Source organism: Phoca vitulina, unplaced genomic scaffold (assembly GCF_004348235.1).
Source record: "Phoca vitulina isolate PV1807 unplaced genomic scaffold, GSC_HSeal_1.0 scaffold36, whole genome shotgun sequence".
NCBI classification, from domain to species: domain Eukaryota; kingdom Metazoa; phylum Chordata; class Mammalia; order Carnivora; family Phocidae; genus Phoca; species Phoca vitulina.
The window spans coordinates 12,281,337-12,300,992 of NW_022589739.1; the positions used below are offsets into that span (position 1 = coordinate 12,281,337).

General features: G+C 53.2%; 3 protein-coding genes across 3 annotated transcripts in view; 1 reads left to right on the forward strand and 2 right to left on the reverse strand.

Moving 5' to 3' along the window:
- Positions 1–570: 570 nt before the first annotated feature.
- Positions 571–4,385, reverse strand: ART1 (ADP-ribosyltransferase 1). Its single transcript, XM_032427273.1, has 4 exons — positions 4,320–4,385; positions 3,291–4,071; positions 2,197–2,238; positions 571–650 (listed from the first exon to the last, which is right to left on the reverse strand). The coding sequence occupies exons 1-4, from the start codon at positions 4,383–4,385 to the stop codon at positions 571–573; spliced, it is 969 nt and encodes a 322-aa protein (XP_032283164.1).
- A 6,444-nt stretch (positions 4,386–10,829) lies between these two features.
- On the forward strand, positions 10,830–14,644 carry ART5 (ADP-ribosyltransferase 5). Its single transcript, XM_032426867.1, has 5 exons — positions 10,830–10,843; positions 11,913–12,126; positions 13,095–13,824; positions 14,420–14,452; positions 14,541–14,644. Exons 1-5 carry the CDS (start codon positions 10,830–10,832, stop codon positions 14,642–14,644), a joined length of 1,095 nt encoding a protein of 364 aa, XP_032282758.1.
- Positions 14,645–15,579: 935 nt separating this feature from the next.
- Positions 15,580–19,656, reverse strand: part of LOC116646407 (short transient receptor potential channel 2) — a 39,578-nt gene continuing 35,501 nt past the window's right edge. The window contains 3 exon segments of the mRNA XM_032427118.1: positions 15,580–15,791; positions 15,794–15,970; positions 16,837–16,966. Coding sequence (XP_032283009.1) covers positions 15,580–15,791; positions 15,794–15,970; positions 16,837–16,966 — 519 coding nt within the window.

Below are 19,656 nucleotides of genomic sequence, written 5' to 3' on the forward strand. Positions count from 1 at the left end.
TTGTCTGGCACTACGTCTGTGCTTTAGACCCAGTCCCTGCCCTCAGGAAGCTCACAGTCTGACATGGAAGGCAAACATTGACACGTGGTGTAGGGAAGCAGCCAGGGACCTGTGGGAGCAAAGAGGCAGGGCCCCTAACCCAGCCAGCTGGGAGAGGTCAGAGAAGGCTTCCTGGAAGAGTGAAAAGGAGCTTTCCAGGTGCACATGTAAGCCATTTGAGCAACATCAGCAAATACCATGGCCAAGTGCTTTCCTCCCCAATCTTTCCCCAAACTAGTTTAATCTTCAATCTCCAAATGAGTGGTTGCCTGCTGTAGAGACCCCCACCCCCATTCAGTGACTCACTCTTAAAGCCTTGGGGGAAGGCTCAGTCCCCAGATTCCCTTAATTCTCCATCAGCAAACCTGGCAGCTGCCAGAGAAAGTCCCAGAGTTCCCTGCAGAGGGAGTCACCATGGATCCTGGCTGCTCTTAAAACACACGCGAGGCCGATATCCCCATGTCAGGTCGAGGCAGCATGTTGGGCAAGTGGGGCTGTTCAGTGTTGGATGGATCATGGCAGGCCTGGACTCTATGGAAAAGTTCCCCCGACAAGGAACCAGAGTGGCAGTAGGAGGGACCAGACTGCAGAAGGGGGGCCTTGACCGATGGCTGTAGGAAAAACAGAGGCAGAGAGCGAGGTTTCGGGGCAAAATGAGGTACACAAAGAAACATGATGAGAAATGAGCAGAGTGGGCTGGAAACACTGACCCACAAGGTGCAGTGGGAGCCAGAGATGGAGAGCAAGAATTCAGGGAGGACGGCAGGCAGATGAAAGAGCCCTTGGTCCCCTTGCAGAGGTCCCTAGGAGGGTCTGTGCCCCTGCCCCTACTGACACAAATGAGCCATTGCTGGGTGGGATGAACAAGGGGAAGCCATGTGAGTGGGTTCTAGTGACGCTCATCTTTGCCCCTCTGCCCAACCCCTGATTACTGGTGGACCGGGTGGGGGGGCGGGGGGGATTCTAACCTTGTCCAGTGCTTGAGATGACATTACCAGCACTCAAGCTGGTTGGAGGCTGGAGATCTGGATTCTGACCCTGGCTCTGCCACTGACTCATTCTGTCCCCTTGGGCAGGTCACTTCTGTCTCTGGGTCTCCCTTTACTATATAATGAGGGTAATACTCCCTGTTCTTCCCCCTTCCAATATTTTATTACACAGTAAGGATAAAATGAGATGGTGTCTGGGGAGAGGTGGGGGCCAGGTAGTGTGGTGGTTCAGAGTTTGGCTGTCTGGACCCCCACCCCTTACTAGCCGTGTGTGTAGGGCTGGTTGCTTCACCTCTCTGGATCTTAGTTAACCTCATGTGTAGAACAGGGGCAATGACAGTGCGTACACCACTGGGTCGTGGTGAGGATGCCTGGACTCTGAGTGGTACTGTGTCATGGAGAATGGTGGGGACAAAGAGGAGGCTGGGGCTCCTTCCTGCCCACTGTTCACAGAGCCCTGGAGGAAGGAGGCGGGGCCCAAGGGGGAGTAGTGGCTGTAGTTTCCTGGCCTATTCCAGTTGGTTTCCCTGGAAAAGCCCCTTCCCACCTGGGGAAGTGAGGCCCAGGCAGGCCCGGGTGCAGCAGGTATTCAAGGGAAGAAAAGAATCACAGCTGAAAGGGACCTGGGGATCATCTAGTCTATATGCTTATTATACAGATAGGAAAACTGAGGCCCAGAGAGGGATTGATTGGTCACAGAGAGAGTTAGGGCAGAGCCTGGATGAGAGTCCAGGTCTCCAGCACCCAGGGCCTGACCTCGACCTTGGAAGATGGTCTAAGGGAGCCCTGGGGGCAGTAATAGAGACAGTGGGTCCTGCGGCTGAAGGAGAAGGCCCAGGGAGGACTGTGGGAGTGGCCCTTCCCTCCATCCCCTCAGTGCAGCCTGGATCTCTCTGGGGCCCAATCAGTGGCCTCCTGTGAGGGAAAGGGGCAGCACCAGACTGGGGGCAGGTGTGTCAGCTTGCATGACCACTGCCCCATACACACATATATGTCCTCTAAGAGAGGTTCACCACCCCCACAGGGGTCTGCTTAAGAGGGTTTACTTGTTTTGATGAAAAGGGGGTTGTTTTCCTTTCAAGACGGATGTGCATCCAGGAGAGGAGTCCAACCCCAGGGCAGCCTGCTCATCCTTGAGCTGAGCCCCATAGAAGCTTGCAGCTCTTACCTGAGTTACCCAGATGGCAAGGCCTAGACTTGCACTGCTTGTCTGTAGGGAAGAAAGAATAAAGAATCAAAGGTTCAGTAGCTCTCAGGACAGGAAAGAACCCCAGAACCCTGTGGTCCATCCCCAGCTTGTTCTCAGAGAAGCTAGTACATTTTCCCCTAACTCAGCTTCCTTCTGGTGGGACCTCCCTTGCCGGCATTTGACTTGACCCGTGAGCAGCAGAGCTAGAAGGGAGCCAGCCTTCAAAGCCAGGGTCTCTTCTGGGTGCTCCTCCTGCTTCCGTGGCCTGAAACTTTGCCTCCCAGTGTAACCACCTCTCCCACACCTTGTCCCAGGCAAGGAGGTACTGGTTCATGTACTTTGCATGTCTTCCTCACCTTCTGTCAACTCGTGCACACCCACGATGCTGACCAAGGTGGGAATGGAAGCTGCACTGGACCTTCTCCCATTTTAGATGTGGTCCACAGCTCCAGCCAACAACCTCCCTCTAATTATGCAAAGTGGGCCTCACTCAGCCAGGACCCGCGGCCCCTTCAGAGATAAAGAACCTGGGCCTGTCCTCACGATTCCACCTCTGGCCGGTCCTGGGGGATAGACACTCTGAGCTAGGACTATGGGGCATGGCACCCAACTGCTGTCTCAGCACCCCACCTGCACCCCCACCTGGTCCACATGACAGCACAGGGTTTCCATTCAGTCGAATACACGTGCCCCTCCTGGAGACTGAGTTTGGGCCTCTTACTCATACCTGGCAGCAATGGTCTGGGTGTCAGCGCTGTGGCCAGAAATTAATTGCCTTCCAGCTTCCAGCTGGAAGAAAAGCCTGACCAGTTCCGTTTGGCCCTCAAATGGCCACCTGCCTCAGTCAGGAAACCCTCTTCAGCCTCCCAGCAGGCAGGTGACCAGCTCCGGCTTAGGTACCTCCAAGGACAAGTGGCATACTCCCTCAGAAGGTTGTCTCCCCTTAGATGCACAGGGTGGAGGGGCAGAGGGACAGGACTGGGTCCCCCTCACTGTTCACTTGATTGTGATATTGATATACGCGTCCCCTGAGACCGAGGGCACAGGTGCTACCCGGCGTGCGCCCTACCTACCTTTAATGTACTCGCAGTTGTACGTGCTACGCCTGCCCAGGGCCCGGAGGTAGATGCGGGCGGGGCCCTGGGCGGGTCTGCTGGCATTGATCACCTGGAAGGTCTCGAAGGGGGGGATCAGCACCTCCTCCTCCCCAGGGAAGAAGGAGTAGCCCTTGATAGGTGCCCCAAGGCAAGTCCAGATGCCAAAGAAGGTGTCCTCCCCAAACTGCTGGGCTGCAACATTCTGCAGGGACGCGGAGGCGAACCCCCCCAGCCTGATAGTGGCCCCGGGCCCCGCGGGCCGGAAGCGCAGGCCGTGCACCCCTCGGAACACCTGGCGGCACTGGGGAGAATGCTGGCCCCTGCCCAGCAGCTGTAGGGCCTCGGTCAGCAGGAAATGGAGTGTCTTGAAGGAGAAGTGGTGGAGGTAGTGGGCTCTGGAGCGGCCCGCCTCGCGCACGGCTGCGTTGAACTGCTTGTGCAGGGGGCTGTTGGCGGTGTAGGCCAGGAGGGCCACGCCGTGCTCATCGCGGAAGCCAGGGGGCGGCGGGGGCAGCCGGGTAGGCCTGGGGCCCCACTCTGGTCCCCAGGCCTGGCGGTCCTGCCACCGGCTGCTCGCCAGCACCCAGCCATCAGCATACACCTTGTTGGCCTGGAACTCGGTTTCGTTGAGGTCTGGGAGAGCGGCCGTCATGGCGGCTGCACAGCCGGCATACTGGTCATCGAAGGAGGCTGGCGCCATGTCCAGGGGCAGTTCTTGAGAGAAGAGGTCTCGTCGAGTGACGGGGTGGCCCTGGGCCTGGCGGAGGCGGAGCAGTGAGGCCTGAGAGGATGAGCCTCAGGAGAATGGGAGCCTATGGAGAAGGACACTGAAGGCGCCAAAGTAGCTGCGCTCTCAGAGACCGGGTCAGGGGCTGTCCCCCAGGCCGGGCGAGCCCCACCGGAAATATCAGTCCTTCTCTCCTCCCGCGGCCCCTCCTCCCGGAGTTCCGAGCAAGCCAACAGTGCAGCTCCCTGCTGGCCTGGGCCCAGTGGGGAGCCCCGTACCTGCGGCAGTGCTTCCATGAGGCCTGTGCACACAAGCAGCAGAGAGAGCACGGCAGGCGTCTGCATGTTCGCGGCAGCCCTGGACAAGTTACTGTCTCTTTTTGGGTCTCAGTTTCTTCATCTAGAAAATGGGAATGTTAATCTGTACAGTTTAATAAACATTAACAGACACCTAGTTTGTGTCACTCCCAGTGCTCGGCACAGAGTCACAACGTAGAAATGAAGGCTCAGGGCCCCTGGGTGGCTTAGTTAGTCAAGCATCTGCCTTTGGCTCAGGTCGTGATCCCGGGGTCCTGGGATCGAGCCCTGCATCGGGCTCCCTGCTTAGCAGGGAGCCTGCTTCTCCCTCTGCTCCTCACCCCCCTGCTCGTGCTCTCTCTCTCTATCAAATAAATTAATAATCTTAAAAAAAAAAGAAAGAAACGAAGGTTCAGAAGAGAAAGAGAGGACCCTTCTTGCTGGAGGGAACATGGAAGACTTCCTGGAGGAGGTGTTATCTGAACAGGGTCTTACAGGAAGAATAGGAGAAGAAGGTTTCAATCAGTGGAGACTAGGATAGGAGAGGGACTTGGGGTGGGGAAGACGTCCAGGGCAGCAGAAATGAGAAGAGCAAAGGTATTGGATGTAAAAAGTGAAAGACATTTTGTCCAGCGTGGCAGAGCTTGCAGTGAGGGAATGTTGGAAAGACTGGGCCCTGTCGTGAAAGGTCTTGACGGCCACGGTAAGAGGTCTGGGCTTCACCCCATGGGGGATGTGAGGCTGGAACAGGTCCAGGACTGGCCAGCTGGTGGGGCCATGGCAGTACTCCAGGGACAGGATCCAGCCACCCTCTCCCCCCCTCCCCCCCCCCGCCCCGCAGTCCTGCTGCAAACTGAACCCTCCTCCCCTAAGCCCTCAACTGCTTCCAGGGCAGGGACAGGTGTAGACCCCCAGGGGGTGAAGGAGGGGGTCTGGGAGATGGGAAGAGGATGGGGTGGGGAGTGAGGCTCCAAGAAGGCAGAGTCCCAGCAGTTTCTCAGTCAATCCTGCTGCTTCTTTGTTTCTTTCTTTACAAAGTAATGCCTGCTTGTAGTGAAAAGAAAAAAGTATGAATGAATCACAGAGTCCAAGCCCCGGTTTTCTTTCTCTCCCCATGTCATCTCTCACTCGTACCCGTGTCTGCTGTTACCGTGATCATAGTGTCCTGTAGGACCATTTTTGATGCATGTGCAAATAATTTAATACTTAAATATATGCAGACACACATCGTTTTCTGTACACAGGCTGGTTTGTCTTTTTTTTTTTTTTTTTCCGAAAAGAAAAAGGAACATGCTTTCACATACATATCCTGTAAGCTTTTCTCCAGGAAACACTATATCAGGGACTTCCTTCTACATCATATATACATATCTACCTATTCATTATAATGGCAGCATGGAATTTCATAATGTAGTTAAACCATAATTTGTTCAACCATTTTCTTATTGAAGGACATAGATTTTTTCCCTAATTTTTTGACATTTTTGACATTACACATAGTACTTCAGTGAACATCCCTGTGTAGAAATCTTTGTCTACTTGTGTGCATATTTTTATAGAAAAGATACCAAGAAGTTATTTGATGTTTAAAGGATATGAATTGTTTATTTGGCACTGCCAAATTGCCAGAGGCACTGGTCTGCCCGTCCACAGCAATGAAGAGTGCCCTTTCCTCTACATCTTTGCTAGTGCTGGTTACCATGATCTCTTTTGAACTTTCACTTAACTGGTGGCCACAGATGGTATCTACTTTTTTTTTTTTAAGATTTTATTTATTTATTTGACAGAGAGAGGGATCACAAGTAGGCAGAGTGGCAGGCAGAGGGTGAGGGAGAAGCAGGCTCCCTGCTGAGCAGGGAGCCCGATGCGGGGCTCGATCCCAGGACCGTGGGATCATGACCTGACTTAAAGGCAGACGCTTAACCAACTGAGCCACCCAGGCGCCCCTGGTATCTACTTTTTTTTCTTTTTTTTTTTTGGTATCTACTTTTTAATTCACATCTCTGCTCACTAATAAGATCAATCTTAACTTTAATTTTTACTGTTTTAAAGTTCTATTTTTCTAAAGGTAATACATTTTCATTGTTCAAAATTTAAATAGTCCAAAAGGCACACAGTGAAACACCTTTCTCTCACTAATTCCTCACCCCATCTCTCCAGAGGCAACCAACATTCCCATCTTCTGTGTGTCTTTCTAAAGATAGGCTATGCACATATAAGCAGATTCACAGGTATTCCTGTTTTCCTCCTTTTAAAATGGCAAGACAGTCAGTGGTTCTTTATCTTTGGGAATCTGATGAAAGCTGAAAATGGATACATGTACCCTCACACAATGTTACATGAATTTCCGGTGCTTATGTCTCTGCCCCCCATCTCAGGTTAAGCATCCCTGCTCCATAATCCCCTCTGGTTCTTGGAGGTAAATGTTGATGGTTCAGCCCCCCCCCCCCACACACACATCCACACACAGGTGCAGTGGAGAGTTCTGGTACATGCTGACACCTCAGCTCATGCCGAGCTTCCTACCTCTAGTGCTCCATATTATTTTTGTGTCCAAGGCTTTCTCCGTCACCCTGTAAGCTTGCTCAGAGCAGCCCCAAAGTGCAGGGGATTTAATGTTCCCAGGGACAACCGTTAACCAAGGAGGGGTGGTAGATTCTCTTTGCTACCGAGGGTGCCAGGGGACTAAGCCCCAGTTGACCACAGTGGTCACAGTGTGTTCATTAACACACTTTTTGGGCAGGGGGGCTTTCCTCTCTTCTCCATCCCACTTTGCCACTCTTTCACTTGTACTTTCTGGGATTAACTTACAAATAAGCTCACTACACCCAAGTCCTTGTCTCTGGATCTGCTTTGCGGGGGGATCTAAACCGAGAGAGGGTCTTTTTGGATCACATACCGTCAGAATGTGGCCCAGAACTGTCCCTTTAGCCTGGACCCCAGAATGACCCACATAAGGAGCAGACCTCTGCCCAGCCAGCAGACTGGCAGCCTGAAGCAGAGGACCCCGATCAAACCCACTTCAGCCAATCGGTAGCCAACTTGAGGACCCATGAGTGTGAGAATAAATCTTTGCATGCCACTGAGATTGTGGAACGTAGCAAAATGGTGATTCAGCAGAAACTCACTAGGCCGACTCTGGCTCTTGCTGCCTCTCTCTGGCCTTTGTGTCTTTCCCCATCTCTGCCCTGCAAAGACAAGGCAGTGAGAGAGAGATTGGGGGCTTGAGAAATCAGACTGAGGACATTGACGCATGTGGCCTAAGATACTGGCCGTGAGGATGGACCCAGAATTACTAGGTGTAATTTACTAGACTTGGTGTCTGATGGGATATAGGAGATGTGTCAGAGGGAAAAACCAAGAATGACATGCAGGCTTCCATGCTCTAGGTTGCCAACACAGAGGAGGAGCAGAGTGGACTTCAAAAGCTCATCTTGCCCATCCCAGCACATGGTAGGTGCTCAATAAAAAATTAATGAACCATCATCTTTGGAGGGGAAACAGTGAGTTCAGTTTGGCACGTGTGGACTCTTAAGGGGCAAATGTCCAAGAGATAAAAGAATGGACAATAAGATGAGACATTTGAGTGGTATGTGTGTTGAAGTCAGAAAAGACATGAGATCCCCAGGGAGAGAGGAAAAAGAGGACTGAGCAGCAGAGAGAGCTGCTTGAAGCCAAAGCACCGGTGGACCAAGACACCTTGGGTTTCTAGAAGCTCTTCACTTGGGTCCCATGAAGTACCCCAGTATCATTGTGATAATTCCTCTTTAGGCTTCATCTAGCTTGTGGTGATTCCTGATTGCCATCAGACGAGTCTCATGTAATATCTATCCCCATTATTCACCAAGTCACCCAAGATGGTCACTTCATCAGACACATTTGATCATTCATCAAACACTAAATTAGTTGCCAACTAAATGTTAATCACAATATGGGTCCATCCTAGAAGCTCCTTCCCTTTCCCCATCCCTTACATGGCTCAATCTGCCCCTGCCTCCCCCTTGATCTCCACTGTCACCCCTGCTGATCCACCCTCCACAGAGCAGGGAGACCAGTGTTTCTCAAGACAACTGGTCAGGTTGCTTACCTGCTTAAGAACCCTCTGTGCCAAACCTGACTGGAAGAAATAACATACAGAGTAAAAATGCAGAGATGAAAATTATGAGGGAAGAGATGAGAACACATCTAAAAGGAAACCCAGCAAAATACAATTTCCTTCCACGCCCTCAGGACAGAGCCCTCCTCATGCTGGCATTTGAGGTGCTCTGTGACCTAGCCCTCCACAACCTCTTCAGCCTTGTGCCCTGCCGTTCCCCCCCCCCCCCCCCGCACCATGCTTGGCTTCTACAGAACAGAACAAAGCTGCAGGTGAGGCTCCATTCTTCCCTCCCTGTGGCCCTGCATACATTGCCATCCTGCTATCCACTTTTCAAGACTTAGCTCAGGGGTCACCTTCTCCAGGGAGCCCTCCGACTTCTCTGTGATCTTCAGTCACCCTGTGCTTTCCTCGGTCACTTTCCTAATCATACTGTGCTGCCCTTATGTGTCTGTCTCCCCTGCTGGCCTGTGAGTTCCTTGAGGGCAGGGACCAGGCATGACCCATGCTGTGTCCCCAGAGCTCAGCACAAGCCAGGCACAGATTAGGCCTCCTGGAATGTCTGCTGAGTCTGAGAGCTTTCTGGGCGCAGCTAACAGTGTAGACCACTGCAAGAGCAGGTAGATTGATGACTTTGGTGAGCAGTGTTGGGGGGAATGGGGTGGGGCCAGAGTGATGGTGTGGTTATGGGAGGCGAGGAAATGGAGGCACTGGGCAACCCCTTATATCTTACCTGCTCTTCTGTTTTCCCTCTCATCCTGCTCAGGGCACTTGTCAGTTTCTCCTCATCCAGACCCTCACTGAACATTCCCTTCTGGGGATGTGACTCCAAATCTCTTCCCCAGGAACCCCCCAATTTCCCAATGTCCCCAAACCCTCCAGGTATCCTGAACCTCTCCATCAGAGGTGCTATGGTCTGAATGTTTATGTCCCTCCAAAGTTCATATGTTGAAATCCTAATGTCTGCTGTGATGGCTTTAGAAGGTGGGGCCTTTAGGATATAATTAGTTTATGAGGGCTCTGGGATTACTGTTCTCGTAAAAGAGACCCTGCAGAGCTCCCTAGCCCCTTCCACCATGTGAGGACATAGTGAGAAGGTGTCCGCTATAAGCCAGAAAGAAGGCCTTCACCTGACCATGCTGGCACCCTGATCTCAGATTTTCAGCCTCCAGAATGATGAGAAATAAATGTCTGTTGTTTATAAGTTAACTCAGTCTGTGGTATTTCATAGCAGCCTGAACAGACTAAGACAAAAGGTGCCCTGAAGCTGTTCCTAACGACTCCTAGAACTCCACCATCAATACCCCAAATTTCCCCTTTAAAAAAAGTCTTTCCCTGCCCTGTACCCAGGAGGAGGGTGGTGTGCCCCTTACCTAGGCCTTCTCCAGGGAAGCTGGTGTCGGTCTCCAGTGATGGCCACCGGGGGAGGGGGAAGGTAGGTTTCTCCTTTATACTGTCAGTCCCCCACCCCTTGTACCCACACAGCTGCTCAGAAATGTGACACTCCCCCATCTATTTCTGGATGTCTCCTGAAGGGTTGGGAACACTAGCCTCTGCCCAGTCTGCCCTGGGCCAGTGCACCTCCCATAAAGAAGGGAACCTCTGAAGCCAGAGAGAAGGTGGGCTGAGGCATCAAGGATCCAGGCTAGAACAACTGTCACCACACTGGGTTTGGCCCTGTGCACAGCACCCCTGTCCTCAGTATCTTTTTACTTTGTGTTCCTTTTATGTGAGCATGGAGACTCACCTAACGTGCAAGGAGAAATTTTCCCAGATTCAGGAGGCTGGGTCTGGCCAGCCCTGATTTGCTCTGTGATCTTGGAGGATTTTCTGCCTCACTCAGGGCTCCCTGGCTCAGTGACAAAATTTGACTCCATCTCTTGGGGCCTTTCTTGGAGTTCCACATTTGGGGATGGGAGAAGCACTTCCATGTGAGGAGAGGACAAAGCCCTGATCCCAGTGGATCTGGTACCGGGGACTTGTTTTAGCAGGCCTGGCTCTCCCAGACCCTACCTTCTGTTCCAACAACTGCAGGTGCTCAGGGTCCTCCAGGGTGAGAGGCAGTCAGGATAAACAGGAAAGATGTGGTAAACAGTAGAGAAATGGATTTTCTAATCTAGGTGAGCTTCGGGATGGTCCATCTCATTGGAAGGGGACTAGAGTACTTGTATAGAGGCTGTGTTTGCCTGATAAGTGCTCTGGTTTTTTGGGATGACACTTTTCCCATCTCCCTCCCCACATTTCTCCAAGCCCAGACACACAGTTTGTCTTTTTTGGTCTGTAGGAAGGATTTTTGGAGAAAGCAGGATTCTAGAAGAAGGAAATTCTTTATTTTGGCTGGCAGCCTGAGGGAATGGGGCAATGGGGATGGGGCTAAATGAATGAGCCAAACCAGGATGGAGGCCCTGAGGTAAGTCTAACCTTCTATGCCCACCTCAGCTCCAGCAAGCAGCAGGAAGCATCTCGTAAATCCTGACATTTGGGACCCCCAACTCCCCTGACCACTTTGGAAGTAACCCTCCCACCCCCAGGGCTCAGGCTGCCAGAAAGCTGTCCCCAGAGCTGCTTACTGATTTCTCAACTGGTCCCTTCTCCCATTACTTCTGATTGGGCATCCAAAACTCAGAGCCAGGTTATTTATAGACAGGCCCACAGCAGGGGAGGGGGAAAGCTAGTGTTTATAAACATGGGGTCACCTGGGTCTAAGAGGTCCAGAGAGAGAGGGGCTGTGGAGGGAGAGGGGCTTGCCCCTGAGGATGGGAGACAGCTGGTCCAACCCTACTGAAGGGAAGGGGGCGGGTGGGTGCGTTCAGATGCTGGATCACGCGTGCCCCAATGCGTGGGCCATATGCAAATTGCATGCAAATCAGCGAGTGCACCAGCAGAGAGTTCTTGGTGGGCGGGACTCTCGTGGGCCTCCCGGGTCTAGTGGTCTGAGAGCTGGGGGTCCGCCAGGTCGGGGCCCACCGGAGGGAGAGGCCAAGTTTCACAAGTGCCTCCCCCCAACCCTGGTCTCGTTCGGAGCCAAAGCGAATTCTGGAGAAAGAACTCGCAGTCCTAGGGAAGGGGAGGTACGCCCCTCGGCCCCTTCCCGCGCCACTCCCGCTTCCCCACCCCGTGTCCGTTGTTGCAGAAGAGAGGTGTCGGGTTACCGCCGCGGGGGCTATAGTTAGCCGCGGGACTTTGTTGATCGTCTAGACTCCCGGGACAGCGCAGCACTCGCCGGGACTTAAGCCCCCCGCCGGCCCGAGCGGTCAGTGTTCCTTCCCGCCGTCGTCCCTGAAACTTCCAGGTGGGTCCCTGGCTCTCCGCCCCCTCCCCTCTCCAGGCGGAGCCAAATGATGGCTCCGCCTTTACCATCGCAAGAAGGACCCCGAGCAGAAGACGTGGAGCATGGGGGCTAGTGGGAATCTGGGGAGCAGAGCCCTGGGGTTGTGCGGGGTACACAATGAAATCTAAGGCCCCGCCCACTCCCTTAGGCCCGCCCTTGGCCCCGCCCACACCCACTTGGGCCGGATCCTGGACGAGACCCTTCACACCCCAGAGGAAGGGACCCTGGTCTTAGTCTCCCAGCCCATCGCCAGTGCTGCCCTCTTCATCTGGACCTCGCCCTCCCTTGAGTCGCCCCCAGGAAGGATGCTGGCGGCTTTGCTGATGGCTCTCAGCTACCTCGGCCTCCATGCCCTCTGGCAGGTAACTGGGAGAACCTACTCCTGCCACAAAGGGAACAGGTCAGGGGCAGACCCGGAAGAGGTGGACTGGGAGGCTGACTCCTCAAAAATCTTCCCCACGTACTCTTCTCTAGGATCCCAGTCCTCTTAATCCTCTTCTTCTCAGGAACCTCCATCCCTAGAGGGAGCCCCAGGTTCCTACTATTTCTCCCAGAACCTCCACCTCCACACACTGGTCCTCTTAGGATCTTCCTTCCTTCATATCGTTCCTCCCCACGTCCTGTCTGCCACCGCAGGCTCAGCCCAGGCAAACTGGCTTGGGCTACCTGTGTGCTGCCCTCCTGCAGCCCCTCCCAGACCAGGGCTTGACCTCCTCCACCCTACCCCCCCACCACCGCATGTTTTGGAATATGGGCTTCTAAAGCAGGAGAGGACTCAGGAGTCTCAGAGATTACAGTGTCTTGGTGTGCTGGCATGAAGCGGGAAGAGAATCTAAGGATGGGGACCGGGTCAGGTCATCAGACATTGGCTGTATATTTGTATATCACCTGTATCCTGAGTCTTAGAGCCAGAACAGTGCTTGGAAGTCATCTAGCCCCACTTCCTACCAGGTGCAGAACTTCTCTAATGACAAAATGACCCCTTCACACTGTACGGAAGTGAAGATCTATATGCTGTCCTCACAATATCCCTGTGAGGTTGGAAGTATCCTCAGTTTATACGTGGAGAACCTGAAACTCAGAAAAGTTAAGAGACTAGCCCAAGATCCCACAGCTAGTAGGCGGGGAAGTCACGATTTGAACCCACGTCTGTCTCACTCCAGTGCTGTGCTATTTAAGCCCTTGAGCTCTTGCCAAGTCGCATACACTAGATATTTGCTCCTAGAAACGAGATACTGATGTTTCTGGACTGATCTGCCACCAGGGCCCTGTCCAGTGCTCTGAACGTCTCCCCTTTCCTATGCGGCTCCTCTCTTTCCTACATTTGTAGGCCCAGGCTGTTCCCATCCTGCCCCTGGGCCTGGCTCCAGACACCTTCGACGATGCTTATGTGGGCTGTGCCGAGGAGATGGAAGAGAAGGCGGTCCCTCTGCTGAAGGAGGAGATGGCCCGCCACGCCCTGCTGCGGGAGTCCTGGGAGGCAGCCCGGGAGGCCTGGGAGCACAAGCGCCGAGGGCTCCCCCTGCCCCCTGGCTTCAAAGCGCAGCACGGAATCGCCGTCATGGTCTACACCAACTCATCTAACACTTTGTACTGGGAGCTGAACCAGGCGGTGCGGACCGGTGGCAGCTCCCGGGAGTTCTACATGAAGCACTTCCCCTTCAAGGCCCTGCATTTCTACCTCACCCGGGCCCTGCAGCTGCTGCAGGGCAGTGGGGGCTGCAGCAAGGGACCTGGGGAGGTGGTGTTCCGAGGCGTGGGCACCCTCCACTTTGAACCCAAGAGACTGGGGGACTCTGTCCGCTTGGGCCAGTTTGCTTCCAGCTCCCTGGATGAGGCAGTGGCCCGCAGATTTGGGAATGTCACCTTCTTCTCTCTAAGGACTTGCTTCGGGGCCCCTATCCAGGCCTTGTCTGTCTTTCCTGAGGAGCGTGAGGTGCTGATCCCCCCACATGAAGTCTTCTTGGTCACCAGGTTCTCCCAGGATGGAGCCCGGAGCCTGGTGACTCTCTGGAGCTATAATCAGACCTGCAGCCACTTTAACTGTGCCTATCTGGGTGGTGAGCCATGCATGAGGGAAGCAGGACCGGCAGGGTGGGGGAAATAAGCCAAGACGCCCCTTTGGGACACCGGCTTGGTTCATGGGGGAGTTGAGGGCTAGAAGTCAGCTGGAGTTGCTGTTCTCTGTGACAGGTTCAGCCAGCTCCTAGAAGGTCTTAGAAGTGTTTTCTGGATCTATGAACATTCTCAAGTGATTCTGTGAATGCTCTCAAAATGTTCTATCCGCTGTACAGTCTAATTGATCACAAGAACCTGGTTGAGGTTGATAAGCAGAGGAAAGTGACAGGGGTGCTGCTTCAGATCTCAGGAGGCCCTGGGCTGAATGGGGTTGACAGGCCGTGTATATGGTGTTCCTAAGTGCTGAGGCAGGGACAGATGGAGGAGCAGCAGGGGCCAGGCTGGGAGCGGTGATGGATCAGTAATCTGGGGAGATTTCCCAGGAGCAGGAAGAGGAAAGAAAGCCAGAAGTCAGCGTTTAGGAGAAGGGAAGTTGGATTGAGAAGGGGAATGGCCCACGCCAGGGCCTGGTGGGAAGGGAAGCTTGGGGTGTGAGGACCTATCCACGCGGAAGGCTCACCGTGCCGTCTGTTGCAGGGGAGAAGAGACGCGGCTGTATGTCTGCACAAGGTGAGTAGCCCGCTGCCCCCTCCCTCAGCTGCTTCAACGCCCCCGAGCCCTGCTGACCCCTCACCTTCTTCTCTTCTCTCTCCAGGAGGAGGGCAGCCAGATTCTACCCCCAAGGGAGACTTCTCTCTGCTTTCCTGGAAGACCCTGCTCTTTGCCCCTGGGGGCTTCCAGCTCTCAGGAGCTGGGCCCTGAAAGCCCATTGTCTGCCACTAGGAGTCCTAGGAACTCATGATCTTCCATTGAAGAAGGGGGCTTCGAACGGCCTCGAAGCGGGAACGTGGTTTCGGACCCAGCCCTAGCAGCCATTTCCCCAGGGATGGGGACCTACCCAGCCATCTCCCCTCCCAACCAGGATGTGGGGGGATCTGAGGCCCTGGCAGGATGGAGGGAGCCCTGCTATGTGGTAGGGATTCCCCGGGACAAGCAAGGGTGGTACTATGATGGCCACTCAATTAAACAGTATTGCAGTGTGGTGACATCACATTTCCTGACTGGTTTATTCCATGAGACTAGACCATCTACCCTGCTCTGGCCTTGTGAGACTCAGAGACTGAGGGACTAAAAGGATGACTTCTTGATCACTCCTAGACATGGTCCCCTGTGCAGACCCCTGTCACAAACCAGAACTTGCAAACCCAGAAGCTTTAACAGCCAGAGATTCCTCACAACCTCCCTGAAGGAAGAAAGGAAGGAAGGAAAGAAGGAAGGAAGGGGGACAGATGGATTCACTGGCCCATTTGTCAGATGAGGAATGCAAAGCCAAGGAAGGAAGCAACTTGCTCAAGGTCAAAGAATTAGTATTGAAACCAGGCTCCCTTCTTCCCAGTCCAGAACTCTTTCCATGAAAGATTTGAAAGAACTCAAAGTAGGAGCCTAAGCCCCAGACACCTGGGACCCCACAGCAAGACATTTCTCTCTGTCCTGCTCCCACAGGAGTCCATTTCAAGGGTGAGGGGAGGGAAATCTCGAAACCTGAAGAGACAGAGGTTCTTACACACTCTGGAGGCATCTGACATCCAGAACAGAAACTTTATTGAGTCAAGTAAAGCAGCAGAGTCTTCTAAATGACACCCTCACCCATCTAGGTGGCTCTACCTAGCAACAGAAGAAGGGACCCTCCCACTGCATCAGGACCCCCCCTTGATCCCTAAATCTTTCTCCTGGGGCAGGTCCCCTGCTGTCTCTGATTCTTGCTCCCTGTGCACTAACACGTGAGCTGGGGAGGAAGGGCCAGACTGTCCAGAAGCTGGAGTCCTAGCCCCTCCAGCATCCTTAAGCCCAGTTTCTGAAGGTACCTGGGTCCCCACAATCCCTGGCACTGTCAGCTCTGGGGTTTCAGGGATGGGGGGCCCAGATTCTGGAAGCTGTTATGCACTCGGGTGATATAGCGACTGAGGATGCTGGCACTTTCGGGTGTTCAGGGTGTCCCTCCCTCTGCCAGAGTCCTCTGCACACCAGCCACCTCGCTTTGCAGGCGAGACACAGTCTTGGTCAGCTCCATCAGTCTGTTGCCCAGGTCTGGGGTTTGGGGGAAGTTGTTGATGGGGAGGTCTCTCAGAAGATGAGCCTGCCCTGAACCACTTCTCCCCTCACAACAGAACCCCAGGGGACATCATGCCTATGGGTCCTGAGGGAGTAGAACTGGAGAAAGTGAGAGACTGGTTCGCAGGCTGGGGGTCAGGAGCAGGCAGAGTCTGGGGCAGATGAATCTGAGTGGGACTCAGATGGTCATGAGTTTAGAAGATACAAAGAAGGAAAGTTTTGTGGGCCAGAGAAGGGATCAGGAGTCACAAGGATGGGCAAGTTTTTAGTGGGTAGAGATTTGGTCTCTGCCCTTGTCAGCCCTGTTCCCGTCTACCCATCCTCAGGGCCCAGTTTGAATTACACCTCTGCTTTCTCCAATTTCTGGTCCTCTATCCTTCTACCTTTCCACCAGCCTCTCAAAATAATAGGTTCTCTATCTCCCTTGGGCTCCCATTGCAATTTGGTTCTCTCCTAACTAAACCCTATCTGCCTACAAAGATGGTTTCTCTGTCTCACCAGACAGAAAGCTTCCCCCTCCCCACCCCGTGTCTCTGCTCTACACATTCCCCCTCCCTCAAAGATGAGGCTGGAACAAAGGGGACGTGGTGATGAATGTTGATTGAATGAGTGAATTAGAGACTGAGTGAATGAACGAAAAATGAGTTAAGTGAGTGAGCCAATGGGTAAGAGAGTGAATGAGTCAACGAACACAGGAATGAAGGATTGAATGAAATGAGTGGAATAAATATCTGAATGGCTCAGAGTCATTGAGGAGGAAGGCCACAATGCAGGGTGCAAGCCTGGTGTGTGGTATTTATTCCCACAATGCAACGGGGAAGGCTTGGGGGTGAGCCACTAACCTTTCCGCCTGGTCTCCTCAAACTCCCGCTGGGCTGTCTCTATGTAGCGCTGTACCAGGGCCTTGATGACTCGGAGGCGGTAGGATCCGTTCTCTCCTTCCCCAGGCCCTGCTCCTGCCCCGGGATTGGCCTGGGATGGGAAGACCAGAGGGTGAGAGAGACTCTACCCACCCCGGCCATTCTGTAATCATTGTGTCCTCCCCCAGATGATAAAGGATGGAGGCCAAGTCTGCAGACGTTTCTGTCCTGGAGGCCACATAGCTAGACCCTGGTGCAGTCCTGGAAGGCAGAAGGAGGCCGAAGCTGAGCAAAGGCTGAGTGGAAGAGAGCTGGGGTGGGCGGGCGAGGGGTGGAGGGTGGTGCAGAGGGGGGTGGGGGGCAGAGACAAAAATGTTGAGTCAGGCACAGTTGAGTTCTCTCTCCTGCCACCAACCCTACCTTGGTTTTCTTGAGTTAGTCCAGGTTAAGCCTGCCCTTCAAACGCTGCAGAGGGGAAAGTAGGGGATGTGGGGAGGCATCTGCATGGAAATCATCATGTGAATTGGAATGATTGGTTTGGGGTCCAGGTATAGGCCCCGCAACAGTACCAAGAGGGCAAGCAGGACATACGGCTGGGGCAGACAGTGGAGAGAGAACAGAGGTGTAGCAGGCAAAGGGCTAGACTGGGAAGCTTTGGCCCAAATCCCAGCTCAGTCACTTAGCAGCTCTGCGCCTCAGGCGAGTTATTCAATTTCTTCAGGCCTGAGGGTCTCCAAATTGAAGACAGAAGTGGTAGTAATGCCTACTTCTCAGGTCAATACTTCCCTGGCAGAGAGTAGGGGCTCTCTAAATGCTTAGGAAAGAATTATTTTTATCTAGTTTTATCTTCTCTCTAAATATTTTATAGTTAGCATATTTACTCATAAAAAAAAAGCAAAGCATTTTATTAAATATTCTCAGGGGAAAGATGGGATTGACCAAGCTGGCGCAGGCAGAAGTATGAGAGAGAATGATAGGCCTTTTACAGCTACAGAGTATATAAAGCATTTTCCTTGTATAAAATAAGGAATAAGAACTTAGGGAGGCCGTTTCCTGAGGATGCAGGACAGGGGGGAAGGGACATCTGACTGGATCAGAAGACACTAGCGAGGTGGGGGCAGCTGGGAGAAGGGTGGGACTCCAGTGGGCGAGATCCCAGCCAGCTAGTGTGGGGGGATCCGGCTGGACACAGTGGCTCTGCCCATCCAGGACTGGGCACAGGCCCCGAGAATTGGGCACAACCTCAGTTGAAGAAGCGGAGTCTCATCCTAGGGTAGAGCAGCCCTGACAGACGGTCTGCACATAGCCATCCGGCAGCCTGGACAGGAACAGGAAGTGACTGGGGGAAAAGGGTGGTAATTCCAGAATTTGGAGGCAGAGGTCCATTAGGGTGAAGGAGGTGTCCACATGGGATCGCCCAGAGCCAGGGAGTGGGGGGAATCCTGGGCGTTTTAGTGTCTTGAAAGCGTCCTGTTTTCCCCATGCTGAGCACATGCAGTTTCCTGTGCCGAGAACTCCCCTCTCCACTATCTGCCCACCAAACTCCTGTTTACCCTTCAGGGTTCTGTTCTGCTCTCAAGGGCTCTGGGAAGCTCCCTGGTTCCTGAGTCTGGATCCGGGGCCTGTCCTCTGTGCTCCAGGAGCACGCTGTGCTTCTCTCTACTGTGGGCTTGTCCCGGGCAATTACCGTCCGTTTCCTTCTGCTACGCTAGACTGGCAGCACCCGGAGGGACCACCGTTCTGCAGATCTTTATTTCCAGTAGAGGTGTTGGTAAGTGTTTGTTGAACAAACTATGGACCAATCAGGGGATCCAGGGACCTCAGAGCTCCAGAGTTGGCCTGTGGCCCCCAAAGAGCTGGCCCGGAGTCCCTGGCTTAGAGAGATCCTCAGGTAACACATTTTAAAGGGAACAGATAGGACTCCCTATGGACCTGGCCTTAACGCTGGTCTGAAATAGGCTGGGGCTCCCACTCCAAGCCTGGGTCAGGGAACAGATAGCGAGAGGTAAGGGAGCCAGCCCTTTAGAGGCTCGGCCTCCTCTCTCAGGCCTCTATCAGCTGTTTAATTTCCCAGTTTGTGGGGCATTTTCCCTTGGTCTCTTAATTTTTTTTTTTTTTTTTTAAATGTTCAACTCTTTCTTGGCTCAGTTTAGGGCAAAGAAGTTTGAAGTCATCTGGAGTTTTTTTTTTTTATAAAATAAAATTTATAAAATTTATTTTATTTTTCTTTTTTATTATATAAAAAATTTGTGTAATAATAGTGATAAAAATATAATACTGAGGGGCACCTGGGTGGCTCAGTCAGTTAAGCGTCTGCCTTCGGCTCAGGTCATGATCCTGGGGTCCTGGGATCGAGCCCCACATCGGGCTCCCTGCTCAGCGGGAAACCTGCTTCTCCCTCTCCTCCCCACTGTGCTCTCTCTGTCTTTCTCTCAAATAAATAAATAAAAATCTTAAAAAAAGCTTTAAAAAATAATACTGAAAAGGATTGCTTGGGGAAGTAGGGGTTTCCTGATGTTTCTGTGGCTCAGTGGGGGCTGGAGCGGCTACGTAAGGCTGCAGGACAGGTCTGAGCCAAATCGGGTGCCCGTGGCTGGGGAGCAGGGCGGTATGGATTTCTGTTTAAGCCGGGTGACCCACGGTTGGAAATCTAGGAAACATCCAGAGCCAGGAACAGGGAAGGGCAGCCAGGTGCGAGAGGAGGATGTGGGAAGTGGCTTTGTGGGGAACGTACCAGAAAGACAAAGGGTGTGCAGACAAACAGGCGGTGTAGACAATACAGTTGGAGGCCCGGCGTGACAA